Raw genomic sequence first — 15,782 nt, forward strand, 5'->3', positions numbered from 1 at the left:
TTATGGACAAGTGCAAATATGTTACACTACTTATCCAAAACAGCGTGGAAAATTGTTTGTTCCTAACAATGTCACTTTTTATGTGATGAACCGTCAGGCATAATTACGTGTTCCGCTATATTTGACATAACACGTCATGCAGAGCTGACATGCTACCACATTAAACACAGAAAAAAAACATGTTATTTTCAACACAACTCACTGTACGACGTCATTCCGGCTGAAGCTTTTAATCAGGCGGAGAGACGCAGCATTGGGCGGAGAGACAGAGCGAGATCAGGTTTCTCAGCCGCTCTGTACCTTAATCCTGGATTTGGAGATGGGATGACAGAAAGGCCGGTAAGGAAAAACACAATAACAGCAGCGGCATGGGATTGGTAGGTGGTGGTTGATGTGAAATAAGGGGCCTCTCAGGGTGGAGTGAGGATGGAGGTGGGGTGGTATAAATACCTGCAGGAGGCCAGGATGCAAAGTCTCCAGGGGGGGTGACAAACCTACCTGTTGATAGAAGAGAGGAAAGGGAGAATGGATGGACTGATATTGTGGTGCTTTGTATTCACAAGGTTTGGATGGAGAGTGAAGGAAATTTCTTTCGTGGGGTCAAAGTAGAAATAGAAAGCTATGTTTGTCCAGGACGAGAAGCACCAGAAGAAACAAGTCTTTGAGAAAGCAGATTAAGTAGAGCACATCAGAGCACACTTTATTGTGAAGGGGCCAAATGGCTTCTCAAGCATTCAGTGGCGACTCTTTCACGCCTCTGGCAGCAGACTCGCCTCTGCCAATCTTCATGCACCACAGCTCTGCCAGCGACTGCCTGCCAAGCACCTCCCACGGACACAACATGGTCTCTGCAGGTAAGCCGTCTGGAACGCTAACATTTAGGTTTTGTTGGCCTGGAGAGTCCTTGAATTTCCTTAAACCATGGTGTCCGTTCGCCACTATGCGAGCTACTTTGGTACAAAGAAAGGAGAGGTGAGCTAGTCTGGTTTTATGTATACGACTGACAAGCATTTAACTGCACGTCTTTTAGTATAAGTATAGCGCTAGTTTGTCATTAAACAGAGGCATAATGTCGGAATTAGTTATAAAAACACTAAAAGTGGAAGCAAGTGCTCTTTGACCCTTCAGTGAGCTACCGTTCTGCCGCTTGGAGACCCCTGCTTTTGAGATACAGTAGCTCATCTACAGTACGTATAACCAACATGGAAGGTTACCATAGAAAAAACTGGATTGTAAAGGTTTGGTTTTCTTGTATTTAGGACACTTTTGCGCCGCATTCTGCCATAATCGACCAACTTATTTTAAAAACAAACGCCTATAGAGCGTATTCACCCCCCTTGGATGTTTTATAAAGGAAGTCACAATCTGTGTAATTTGGCTTTTTTGAGACTTGCCACCAGTTTGTGAAAATCTGAAGGCACTTTGTTATGAAAGGAGTTTTTTTTTTTTTTGCAAATTACACTGGCCATTTATCATCATTTAAATCAATCTTCTCGGTTTCTAGCTGTTATTTTGCAGTCTTGATAGCATTCATTGCTCCTGTGTGGTGATGTTATCAATCCATTTACCTGGTGGTCTACCATTTTCCCTCCTGGGAGCTGACTTTGGAACAGGCTGTGTCTGATTGTGGATATGTTTTCCTTTCCATCATGTCGATCAAGAGCTTTTTCCATTGCTACGTCGTTGTTAGTTCTGAGTTGTTTTTTCTTTCTTTACAGGATATCGTTAATATTTTACACATACATCACATCTCAAAATCTTTTTGGAACTGATGTAGTACTTGTCCAAGTTAGCATGTAGTAAAGTAGATGTTATATAGCACGCAAGTACAGTGGATCCCTGCACATTCAAGATTCAGCTTTCGCAGCCCAACAGATTTTCGTAAAAAAAAAAAGTAAACAAAAACAAATATATACATGTCATATGTGTGTTATGGCCTATTTTTGTAGAAAATGTTCTTTAATTATTTTTTTATTTTATACAATTTAATTAAAATGCTATTTTTTTTAAATTATGTATTTATTTATTTAACAATATTTACATGTAATAAAATTTATCGATTTTTATACATTACAAAATGTAAAAAAAAATCTGCAAGTAAATTTAAAATGGCATAATAAAAAAAAATTCTCTGTAAATAATTGTACAAAATATAATAAATGAAAAAAGATATTATTTATTTGCATTACCATACCTTTTTTTGGAGAAAAAAACCCCCACAACAAATAAAAAATAAAATAAAAACAAAACAAAACCTACGTACAGTATATATATTCTTTTCCTCAAAAAATAGTTCAATTTTTTAATGCAGAAAACACATCTCATTTGCTCCAAGTTGATAATGATTTGTAAATAGTACAGATAAAATGTGCAACATACAGTACGTCGACCACTGCTAAAACAAGACCACCATTTTTACCTGTTTATGTCTTTATGCGTCACTGATCATGTTTTTTTCCTCAAGCGGCGAGATGCTGCACGTTGTTTGGCGGTCCTTGAATGCACCATAGTTGTCGGCGAATCAATTATTCACAGATTTTCGCCATTCACTGATTGGTGTGAAACGTAACTTCTATTTCATTTATTCATGTAATTGATAAAAGCAATAAAAGGCCGACACATCCAAGGACGATTGACTACTTTTTCTCGGCATTGCACGTAACCATGTGTTTATTTACCTTAACTTCATCCACCTTAACGTGCACAACCTCATCAGACTGATTCAATATCATCTGCATACTGACTCATCACAATAAATTACAATATTAGAATGCATTAGAACGAATTAGAATAATAGTGTGCTGAAGTTGATTTGTTTCGGACTAAGAGCATGTCAAGAAGCATGTGTAGTTCATTTGCTTTAGATACAAGTTGGGGGTTTATTATCTGTCAGCTAATTAAGACATGAAATACATTCTTGCATTCTGTATGTCGTGAATCGACCGTATATGATGCATGAGATTCACTTTTTGAATTGAACTCTTCAAATAAATTAACTTTCCCTCGATGTTGTAATTTATTGAGATGCAATTAAAACAAGCTCCTTTTTTTTTCCTAAGTTTCACATTATGATCAGTTTATTTGTTTATTTTTGTTGATCATTTTTATTTGATCGCTTTTATCTTGTACTAATTGAGGGGCTGGTGTATGTGTAAACCCCCCTCACAAAAAAAAAAAAAAAAATCTTGAAACAATCGAATGAATTTTAATAATGTGAATGAGAGTAGATTCAAAGGCTGAATCTAAAAGGATGCGTTTTAAAAAAGGTACAAAAACTTTACTTGGCTGCACGGTTTGAATCCTCATTGGAACAATGTGTGGAGTTTCTTCAAATGTTACTTTATTTATTTTATTTAATTTCTTTACATTTTTATGTTTTCATACTTTATTTTGTAGTAGTTCATATATAAAAAATATTATTTGAAAATAAATATTTTTAAAGTATTTTTAATTTTCATCACCAAATTTTTACACAATATTTTACCACTCTCATCATGCTTCTAAATAAAGTAGAAGCATTTCATTTGTATATTAAATTAATATATATTTTTCAAATATGTAAATATTATTTATTTGCATCACCGTGTTTTAAACAATATTTTACCATTCTCATCATGCTTCTAAATAAAGTAACAAAATTAAATGTATGTATTTTATTATTTTATTTAATTTTTTAAATTTAATTTGTAAATACAATAAATATTTTAGTTATAATTATTTCTTTGCATCACCATGTTTTAAACAATATTACCACTCTATGTAGCTAATTAAAAATGTAACAAAATCGTGTTTTATTTTATATATTTTGTTATTATATACAGTATATATACACACACACACACACACACAGACATATTTCTTTTAAATACTTTTTTAAAATTATTATTATTATTATTTTTATTATTAACTTCCATTACCGTGTTTTCAAAACATGATGCGGTGCATTTCTACATTACCGAGCCATCAATCGTCTTTCACAGCCGTTGCTCGAAGGCATAATGTGGGTTCTGCTAGTACGTCTAGTGTCCTCTGTTCCGCCATGATCCCAGCAGATGCGTTCCAGTCAGGGCGCAGGTGTATTGACACAAAGGCATGCGTCTACACTAATGCAACAGCTGCCTCTGCTCAGTACATAGCAGCACATTATGTCAAATTTTACCATTTTCACACTGAGGCATTGTCGAGGACATTTTCTCCAATTTTGTCTCCTGAACTGGCGAAACACCCGTTATAGGTCAAACTATAGGGGTTTAACAATGAAACTGGTGGTCGGAGAAGCCAAAGCCACTGCTGTGAATTGGCAGCCACGTTTCCTTCAGTCTACCCCGGATGTAGATAACCACCACCGGAGTGTGACTGTGAAGTGAATGAATAATGACTACTCACCGTAAAGCACTTTGAATGCCCAGAAAGGCACTATATAAAACCGATCAATTATTATTATGGAGCTATTGCTGAGTGTCACCCCCCTCCCCCGCTTCTGTATTCTCTATAACATAGTGCGGCTCGCTTCCCCACTTCCAAACCCCCCTGCTTGGTGTTCTTCTCCAATTGTGGACCATTTGCAGTAAAAGTGACTGTTGCTGTTCAATTGCCATTGTTCACTCGCGACACAATCCAGGTTTAAGCCCTAAATATGCCTCACACACTTAATAAACACATTTAAAGCATAAAATGTGCAGCGACTCACCACAAACGAATGATAATGCAAGATGATGGACGAACAGATGGAATGGGAGTCAAGGTGTAGCCTTTAGCCTGGCCGTCAGGCTACCGCATTGGAGTGTTATGTTCAGTATATTTGCAACAGATAATGAATATTTAGAAAAAAACTGATGTCAAGTACAGAACTACAGACCTGTACCATTTATTCCAAAAAAGCAGGTTGGTAACTGAAAGAAAATGCCTGAGCGTGGGAGTATAAAAGCGGGCACATGCTCAACATTTGTGCAATTATCAGCACTGACTCGTCATCGGAATACATACTGGTCTGTCTCCAAGCTAAAACTACAGATACGTGACTGCAGACGACCACAATGTATCCTCAAGCTGTTTAATGATAGTTATGATGAGAATATGCTAGCAGAACAACCAACTTTTACTGACTAAACTAAACAACCTGCATGAAATGTATGTTTGTTTGGTCCTTTGTGTGCATTAGTGTCATCTGGGCTGTCCCTGGGTCAGCCATCCAAGCGTCCCCAGATGCAACTATCCTCCACCCCACTGGGAAACGCTCTTGGCAACAGCCCCCCCAGCCTGCATTACCCTGTCACTCCATGCCACTACAGCAACCAGCAGACCACCTATGGGATTATGGCAGGTATGTACACCGAGTCATGTTTAACTATCATAGCTAAATGACACATTGACGCAGCGCCTTCAAAATGTCACACAACCCTGTTTTTCTGTGTTTGATGTCGTTGTGAGTTCTTATTTTTTGTACTTTTCTCTATTTGGAATGAGCGGTATAATAAAGTATACTTGTAGTAACTACAAGAGCCTTCAACATCATCGTTTGGATTTGCATCAAACTGAACATGTGCATTACAGTAGATTAGTAGATCCCTGCCTGTTGCTCGTCTCACGGACAAACAATAATACTGACAATTTTGATGTAGAATTAGCACAACAATGTCATTATTATACGTCTACGAATAAAATGTGTGTCGTTCCTACATTGCAGCTCAGGAAATGCTGTCTGCAAGTATTTCTCAGACTTGTATCCTGCAAACATGTGGCGTTCCTCCGCCTAACATGGTGAGCGCTGCAAACCCGCTACAAGGTAACACGCACACGCACAAGGGATAAACCGTATGAATTTTTCATATGAAGCCGAGCATAGAGTTTATATCATAGAATAGAACAGTTTGTTATTGCATTGTTTCTTATAGCAGGGACGCTTGTGCTGTGTTTGAGAATTTGACCAGTACTAACAAAATTTTCCTGTGTCATGGATCAGAGCACACACTGCGCATTTGAAGCCATCGCCTTTATATTGCTGCCAAACGTTGTGTTATTTGCAGTTACTGCAGACTGCTGTAGGTGTTGATGGCAACTGTGAGTCAGTCCTGCACCTACCTAGGAGATATAACAGCAACAACACACACATTGCATGTATTTATTCACGGAGGAGACGCAAAAGACATGTTATGTTATGTTAGCTTATGTTAACATTACACCTTGTTATATAAACATTATGCTCTATTACAGTATATCAGCGTTATATTAATGTTAGGTTATGTTAAAGTTACGTTATTAACGTAATGTTATGCTATGTTAAGCCTAGGTCACAATTGGTCGTACGGGCGGTCTACGCGCAAAAAAACACACGAAACACGCGGAGAGTGCGCATGAGACGTGCTGATTTTTGCGCCGTACAGAGGCCGCAGACCGGCCGCGGAGGTGAATGCAAACCAACTCTACAGCTGCTTATGTTTTTTTCAGGTTGCACAGGTTGCAAACTTACACACTTCGTACATCTTTGTGCATCGTCCGTGCACCAACGTGTCTTTCATACGTTTTACTGGTGTCAGGTTGGGGCAAAGTGTCAATTTTTTCGTATGTCGCACTTGCAGACTCGTGTGTGTGTCGTGCGTCACAAGTGCACCCCACATACGTAATCAGTGCCATCAACGCACGTTCAATTATTTCGTACGTCCTGCATGCGTGTCGAGATCGTACTCCTTCATGGTCACCACAACTACGTTCTCCACAAACAAAAAAAATTGTGACGATTTGGGGAACAAAAATCGCACGGCCAAACAATCGTACGTCCGCTTGTTACTTAGGCATTAACGTTATGTTATGTTAAAGTTACATTATGCTAACGTTATCATTATCGTTAACATTAACGTTAGTTGTATTTTACCCTTTGGTACATTGAATCTTGTGGTATTATGTTAACATCACGTTATCTTACTGTTACCGTTACCCTACTGTTATGTTACGTTGTTATGGTAACGTTAGGTTATGTTAAGGTTAGATTAGGTGAGGTTATATATTCCTTGTGTAACTTAGAATGTTAAAATTCACAAACAAAGTACAGCCAAGCCTTGGTGAACACCACGGTTTTTGTGTGATTCGGTTTTTGGTGACATTTTTTTGCCCAAATTCTCATACACAGTCTTGGTTATTGTACAATATTGCACTGAACAAACGGTTGTATTTTACCCTTTGGTACGTTGAATCTTGTGGTATTATGTTACGTTAAGATTAGGTTAATGTTGTGATACCAAGTTAGTGTTGTGTTGCATTACATTACATTAACATTAGGTTATGTAAACGGTGGGTTATGCTTCTCAAATAGTTGGGCAGGCCCCCCTGGGGGGAGCACGGTGAACTGTCAGGGGGGACATGAGTGGCAGGGAGTACTTTCAATGTTAGTGCAGACCGGCCAACAGTATACACATTTATCGTATTCAACATGCAATATGACTCTTGAATACGCTTGTATGCTTTACAGCTAGGGTCGGGCATCGTTTGAATTTGAGCAATTCCGGTTATGATTCCTCATTTCGACGATTCTCGATTCCGATTCTTTTCAGAGGTACAGTCATAAATGTTTGCATGGTTCAAAGGAGGGCGCTAACCAAAGTTCTCAAATGAAATATCTGAACGCCTCCATAATTTTTAAAAATGATATGAACGTTTTATGAATGACTTTACTATGAATTTTTCACAGGGCTATTTTCAACCAGTATACTCTATAAATATCAAACCACTGCACTTGAACATAAATGTTTTGAAGTCTCTTTACATAGGAGTACACATTGACAAATGTTTTTGATTTTGGAAAACGTCATGATAAAACAATGACACATATCCTGTTGTTTATGTGTTGGAGAGTGTCTTATGATGCAGAACAGACAGTGTACCTTAACCATGTTACCGAGTTCCTACTAACCTGCGTGCATAGACGTCAGGCCGTCTCTGAAAAAGTACGCAGGCTTACGTTAGCTAGATATTTGAGTTGGCCACCCTATTTGCAGTATAAAGTATCATTTGTTTGCTGCTTCAGTGTTGCCAAAGGAGCAATGTAATTTATTGTTTTACTTACTGGTTGGAAGAAGTCCGGCGTAGCGCGTCAAAAACAGGACACTCTGTAATCTGGAGGTGAAATCATGTTAGTGGTGCCCCCTCCTTTGCATGATATGACGGAGTTGCTAATGTTGCACTGCGCCTGTACGATACAGATAAATAGATATCATCAGTTTCTCAATGGTATTTCAAATCCGGAGGACATGAATACATTTCTGTCCCTGGGGGGGTACTGTTGTATCATACCATTTGGTAGGTTGGATCTTGTGATATTATGTTATGTTCACATTATGTTAGGTTAGGTTAACATTAGCTTATGTTATGATAACATTATGTTATATGTTGTTGTCTTATGTAATGTATTTCTCGTATAGCTTAGAATCATCAAATTCACAAACATCAGTAAGTCAAGCCTCAGTTTTCAAATGTCCCAGTTTTCGTGTGATTTTTGAAAAACATTTTCGCCTGAATTTTGCCTCGGTTCTTGTAGACTGTCTCCGTTATCGTACAATATTTTACATAACAAAGTGCTATATTTTACTTTTTGATACATTGAATCTTGTGGTATAAAAAAGATGTGGACGGACAAGACGCCCAGCATTGCTTGTTTATTCAGCCATCTTGGATCCCACATCCAACTCCAAATCTGGCGATACTTAGTTGACACAATACTACGGTATGCTGTAAGGCACATTCATTTGCCGTCCATTTGTTTTCTCAATGTAAAACTATAATTATTGTCCATAATGTGTATTTTTGTTAATATTTTGGGTGTCTGGAACAAATTAACTGTATTTCCTAAGAGGAATTTTTGTACATTTTTGTACATTTTGGTTTTCGTCAGACGTTTTGCAACGACTAAATAACAAAAACCGAGGTTCCACTGTAATATAAACAGCTCAAAGAACAACAAATAGAAAAATTCAAGAGAAATTTCAGGCGAAGTCAAATGAAGTAGTCATGTGGAGCAAGTGGCGCCCAGATGGAATGTGACCTGAAGCTGGAGGCCAAGCACAATTAACATTTACAGATGAGGTAATGACATTGATTCTTTTTCCAGGGGAGCCAGTAAATACGACTTGAACCACTCAAACCAAGATGTGGACGCGCATGACCCAACGAACGCTCGCCATGTCAGAGGCTGCACTGCAATATTATTACATACATTCCATATTTTACATTCATCATCCTGAAAGGGCGCAGGAAGGGGAACTAATATTATTTCTATTCAATCTGTGTGAGACATCCCAGCACATTTACAACAATACCGTTATGGATGGAGATGGGCGACGTAAGTAATGGAAGGACTGAACAGTTATTGAAAAAGGCAGGGGGTCAGAAGCATATAAAGTATGCTTGGATGTAAGTTCATGGAATAAATTGGCTCTAATGCGTGTTTAGTGGTCATAAACAACATCACACACCAGAAGATGAGTAGGGAGACATAATAGAAGCACTGAATTCTGTGACCTTGATGAAACGCGGTGGAAAGAAATTGAACAGTGTCATTTAAAACTAATTACAAAGTTAAGTGTTTAGTAGGTGTGGAAATCGCAGACTAACGCTAGTATCATAATACCAGTGAATGGCAACAAACTGGGAGAAACTGATACACCCATAAAAATGTCTACTTTTGACAAATTCATGGATGTTTGGTCAAAATAGTTTTTTTTTCTCAGAGAATAAGCTGATTTTTCTGCAAAAAATGTCATTCACCTTAAGTCAGAAATAATGTACGCAGTGACAAAATTAAATGTACAGCATACATGTTCCACTGTTTAAAAAAAAGCAAATTTTTACATATTTTTTCGCCAAGCGTTGAGATTTTGCACTTTGTTCAGCGGCCCTTGAACGCACCACAGTTGCTGTGAGATTTAATTTCACAATTCGGCCTCAAAACCTGGCTAGGGGCAGCTTGGAGAAACACCTTCTATAGCCTGCTACCCTCCAGTGCTAGCCTGACCACCAGGATAAAAGCTACACCGTGACTCTTGGTCTATTTGTTATCCATCATCAATCACCAAAACATCATCAATATTGAGATTTTACAAGGAAAAGCTATACAGCACATGGCTACAGCATGCTACCGTGTAATTGTGTTTATGTACTGAACACACAGCAGCAGGATGCTGTCCAAGCTTGCAAGTGCAGGCCATCACTTACAGAATGACAAGGTTGATATCATGAGCCTCTCCGGAGGCTGTCACGCTGATGATATTGTACAGTACGTATGTAGGAAGAGAAATGAAAAGTTTACTCACTCGGCCGTTGTTGTCATAGTTGCTGTATTGATCAAATACTGTGGTTGCTTGGTAATATTGATTCGTGTTGGAATTGGGTCTCAAGATGCCAGTGCTGTCGTCTTCAGCTGAGCTCCAAAGGCGAATGACAAAATATGAGTGCAAACCAGTTCAATATGGTTAAATATAAACAGGCAGGTCATTTCTCACAAAAGTCAGTAAGCCAGATATTAATAATGCAGAGTAGATTAACTGCCATTTGCTCCACATTCTAAAAATTTAATTTAACAAAAAAACTACAAAAAAAATCAGTATTTTTAAAAGAATAAAGTCAAAATATTAAGAGAAAAAAAGTTGTAAAATAACGACAGTCTTAATTTTACGACAACATGGTGAGGAAAAATATTGAAATATTCAAAAAAAATTTTTAAATGTCGTAATATTATGAGAAACAAACAAAACAGCAAAAAAAGTTTACTTTTTTGGAAAATTAAGTCACTGGAAAGTTATTTTGAATAACAAGAATAAAGTCAAAATATTATGGGAATATAGTCATAATCAGGAGAACAAAATTTAAAGAAGGAAGTTGAAATAGCTGGGAAATAAAAAAAAAAAAAACACCAGACTTAAAAAAAAAACAGTTTAATTTTATGGGAATAAAGTCAAATATTCAGAGAAAAAGTTGTATTCTAAGGAGAAAAAAGTCGCAATTTTACGAGAATAAACTTGTGATATCCATCCATCCATTTTCTATGCCGCTTATCCTACTTGTGATATAATAAGGAAAAGTAATGTCATTTTAAAAAACTTGTATTTTTCAAAAGTTGTAATATTATGAGAAACAGTACAAAATAAAGTGGTACATTTTTAGAAAATTAGGTTGGGGAAACAAAGTTGTAATATTACAAGAGGAAAAATTATAAATAAAGGTTATTTTAGAAGAAAGTTTAAATATTTGGAAAATTTAAAAAAAAACAGCACAAAGAGGGAAAAAAAGAGCAAAGACCAAAGTTCATATAAGAAGAAGCTGAGATGTAGTTTTTTATTGAAATTATATGCAACTTCTTAACTTCTTGCATCCTTTCATTTTTCACTATGTGGCCCTCACTGGAAAAAGTTTGGACACCCCTGGATTAGATACAACTTTATTGATACCCAGGGTGAATTTAAGAAAATCTAAAAAATACATTTTAAAATACAAACAGTGGAAGGAAAGTTTCTTACGTGTGTTTACTGTGTTTACATGATGCATCATACTGACAGCAATCTGTAATATTTTATACAGTCTGATCACCACAAGGGGGCGGCGTTTTATCAAGTTGTGTATTAATACCTTCTTAGGTCACTCAGCAATGGGAACAGATTGGGACTAAAGTATGAAAACCGAACCAATTTTTCCCCAATGAAATCATGTAAATCCAATTCATACATTCCAGACACCAAAAAATCTAAACAAAAAACATCTTTTATAGGGAATGATTATAGTTTGGCATGCATAGTTATAAATGACAAATGGATATGAACATTAAAAATCATTTTACCTTAATTGAAGACTCATGTTGGCAAAGTCCCATACATCCTGGCGAGACACTTCATTCGTACTACATAATTCAATAGTGTTTCTCACCTTCTTTATCAAATTGCCGGCACTCTTTTTGTCCCCATGGCGGGTTATTTAGTAGTTGCACTCTAAAATAATGCACATACAGTGAGTCAGCAACACGTAGGGTGCTTTATTTGGGCACTTGAGTCGACGGAATGATAGAGAGCACAAGGCCGTTTGGCCGTATGATAACCAAGATATATTTTTAGCAATAATTTTCGTCGAAAACCGAATCATCCAAAAATGTAGCAATTTTCCCACCTTACCTCCCTCTTCAATCCCCCCTTCATCAGGTTCCCTGACGCCATGCTTGTACAAGTTTCCAGATCCCGGTCTGAGCAGTAGCTCCTGTGCATTAAGTCACGGTTTCTCCTCGCTGCCCTCTGCCCTCCTGCTAACTGATGAAGGCCCCGGGGCCCCCACCGTGGGCGAGATGAAAGCTAGCAGCCAGAGGAAGAGCATACGAGAGCTGGAGGACACCCCCGCCATGGACTCGCCGCAGATACAAGAGCTGGAGATGTTTGCCAATGACTTTAAAATACGCAGGATCAAACTTGGTGAGGACATTGTTGTATATTTCTATCCCTTGGCGCATGTCTTTGCTTTACTGCCAGAGCCATTTGGGCAATTATAGCTGTGTGTTGCTTCTGTGGCTGCAGAGCAAAGCACAGACAGCAGACTCATAGGATCAATTGAAAGGTGAAGGAGCCATTTAATATGAAAATGGGTTCTCACGGGTGTGAAATTGCATTGTTCCATTTGAAAGCCGACCACATGTTCCGTGCTATTCTTAATCAAGACTTTCGTGCTTCACCAGGCTATACTCAGACCAACGTGGGCGAGGCTCTCGCTGCAGTGCACGGTTCAGAGTTCAGTCAGACCACAATCTGCCGCTTTGAGAACCTGCAGCTGAGCTTCAAGAACGCCTGCAAACTGAAGGCCATTCTGGCTAAGTGGCTGGACGAGGCCGAGCTTGCTCGCGGTGAGACTCACTCAGCCCGCCGCACCTTTTGTCATGTCTAATAACAACTTCTTTTCAGCACTGAACAACGATAAGATTGGAATCAATGAGCGGAAGAGGAAAAGGAGAACCACCATCAGGTAAATAAAAAGATGAATCATTTGCTTTGTCAGGGGTGTCCAAACTTTTTTCCGGCGAGGGCCACATAGTGAAAAATGAAAGGATATTTTGTAAAGCAACCCATGTACTGTACATATGCTAAGAAGTTATATATAGTTCAAGAAAAAATAGCCTGCATCTCAGCTTTGTGATACTGGGGGAAAAGTCTTTGCTTTTTTTCCATTTTTATTCTTTTTTTTTATTTCCAAATACAAGTAGTTTAGCTTTCTTCTCGTTAATTTCCTTCCTGTATTTATGACTTTATTCCCATATTTTCACTTTGTTCTCGTAATGTTAGAAATTTCTCCCCCCAGACCGAATTTTCCAAAAATTACAACTTTATTCTGTTTTGTTTGTCACAATATTACGACTTTAAAATACAACACATTCTTACTTTAGCATTTGAGATTTTTGCGACTAAAATTATGTTTTTCCTCATAATACTCCACTTTTGTTCTGATGAAATTATGGCTTTTTCTTGTTAGATTCCATCTTTTTTCTCAAATATTTTGCCATTACCCTCGTAAAATTCCATACTTTATTCCCCCCAAAAATCCAAACTTTATTCTGTTCTGTTTTTCATATTACGACTTAACAAGGTCTTTTTTATATTGTAACTTTATGCTGGTAAAATGAACAAATTTTTCCTTATATGATGTTCTTCTCATAGATTTTATTGTTAATATTTGTACTTTATTCTTGTAAAATTACCTCATCTTCCTGATTTTAAAATGCGCGGGTCAATTAAAAAAAAAAAACAGCCGTGGGCCACAAATAGCCCCACGGCCGCACTTTGGACACCCCTGTGCGTTGTTTTTATCTTTTCACATGGTTGATTTTCTCTGCTTGATTCAAAATGTAGCCTAGGAGCGAAGGAGGCCCTTGAGCACAGCTTTGCGGAAAAAAGTAAGCCATCTTCCCAGGAGATAGCCCGGATAGCTAAAGGCCTCCATCTGGAGAAGGAGGTGGTCCGTGTCTGGTTCTGTAACAGGCGCCAGAGGGAAAAACGTGTCAAAACCAGTCTGAGCTCCTGCTTGTCCAAAATAAGTCCAAACTGTATCGCTCACATGAATAAAACACGGCAAATGACATAAATTCTTATCAAATAGTGTGGATTCATATAGATTTCAATGTTTTTTGTCATATGACTAATTTCACTTAGTCAGTATAGAGAAGATCCCTGCTTTTCATGGGGGTTACATTCCACGCCGACCAGTGAATGTCAAAATGTTTGTAAACGTGGCTCGCTCCTTCCCCTCCAAACCCTCCTGCTACCTTTATTTACATTGTCCTGCGATCATTTCGGATCACTTGTTCCAAAAAATATGCCTCACACACTTATTAAACACATTTCAAGTATAAAATGGAAAGGAACTCACCATTACTGAATGATACGATGATAGATGAACAGATGGAACGGGAGTCACGGTGTATCGTCAGGCTAGCAGGCTAGAGAAGCCGCATCCACATAATCCACACTGCTTGCCTGTGGAATTCCACGATTTGCCATCATGCACTAACTTGTGTTCACCTCACTGCAAGTTTTGAGACCAGATTGTTCTAGAAGTTTCACTTTTGCAAACATTCTCAGTGACAGAAACATGTAATCATAAGCTTTTTTAAAAAAAAAACATGTATGCTGTACATTTTACCTGTATTATCACATATGTATAAATTATGAGTGACTCAGGGTGAATGTGATGTCATTTCTATGGGAAAAAAAGCCTATTTTGAAAGAAAAGAAACTGAAAATAAAAAGGTTTTGCGGTAACAATTTGCGGGACTGTGAATGCTGAATCACAAATGTGCAGGGATTCACTGTAGTGATGTAATGCAGCTAAATGAGCACAAAAGGTGACTGGAAGAAGCTTTACTGAAGTGTACTGAAAAGACATACAGTATCTTTTGGCTGAAATATACATTTTTATGTTATTGCAACGAGGTCAATTCAGCTGGCATCTCCGCCCTCCCCCATTATTTGCATTTTTATGAGTATATTTGTAATTCTACTCAAGACATTGTGTGTATTTCCAAGTTTAACCTGTTGCTGTGTGAAGTGTATGAAGTGCTGTTTGATTTCTTCTGTTATCACAGCTGAACCATCTGAACTTGGACAAGGCCTTATTTTTTTTTAAAGATCTAACATGTTATGTGCTAAATTACTGGGGATTTTTTTATATTTATTGGTGGACTAATGGTCCCTGCATTGTTGATGACATTTAAACACATGTAGTTGCTATTAAAATGTTTTGTCCAGCAGATAAAAGCATTAGTTAGCATTAGTGATTCATACAGTAACAGTGTTTAGTGTTGGGTAAATTGCTTCAAAAAAAGTCATTATAGTTACTCTTACACCCCCCCCCCACACACAAATTAGTAACGGGATTGCATTTTCATGTAGATCTTGTGCCTTGCAATTCTCTGCCAAAACGCTAGGGGCCAGTGTTTTTACAGTGAGCAACCACAACTGTTATTGACTAGCTATTTAGCTTGCTGTGAAGTACTAGTGAACAATGGTGACTCGAAGTGCATAACATGCCACATTTCACTATCGGCAACAGTATTTTTCAAACTGCTACTCTCAACACGGTACTTTAACCAAGAAGACACCGTATTTCCCAAACCGAGCCCAAAACTGTTTGTTTTCCACAGACATACATTTTCTTAATCCTTTGATGTTTATTGATGTAAAAGGTCAACAATTTAAGTGCGTTTTATGTAAATCAAGATGGAATTTGCAAGATGACTTGTAATAATAAAAAAAAATTAATTGCAACAT

At 37.7% G+C, this 15,782-nt stretch overlaps 1 protein-coding gene across 1 annotated transcript; it reads left to right on the forward strand.

Moving 5' to 3' along the window:
- The first annotated feature begins 718 nt into the window (after window positions 1-718).
- Window positions 719-15,709, forward strand: pou1f1 (POU class 1 homeobox 1). Its single transcript, XM_054787649.1, has 6 exons — window positions 719-861; window positions 5,259-5,323; window positions 12,177-12,440; window positions 12,701-12,865; window positions 12,924-12,984; window positions 13,866-15,709. The coding sequence occupies exons 1-6, from the start codon at window positions 719-721 to the stop codon at window positions 14,095-14,097; spliced, it is 930 nt and encodes a 309-aa protein (XP_054643624.1). The 3' UTR covers window positions 14,098-15,709.
- The last annotated feature ends 73 nt before the right edge of the window (window positions 15,710-15,782 follow it).

This window comes from Dunckerocampus dactyliophorus, chromosome 9 (genome assembly GCF_027744805.1).
Source record: "Dunckerocampus dactyliophorus isolate RoL2022-P2 chromosome 9, RoL_Ddac_1.1, whole genome shotgun sequence".
In the NCBI taxonomy this organism is placed as follows: domain Eukaryota; kingdom Metazoa; phylum Chordata; class Actinopteri; order Syngnathiformes; family Syngnathidae; genus Dunckerocampus; species Dunckerocampus dactyliophorus.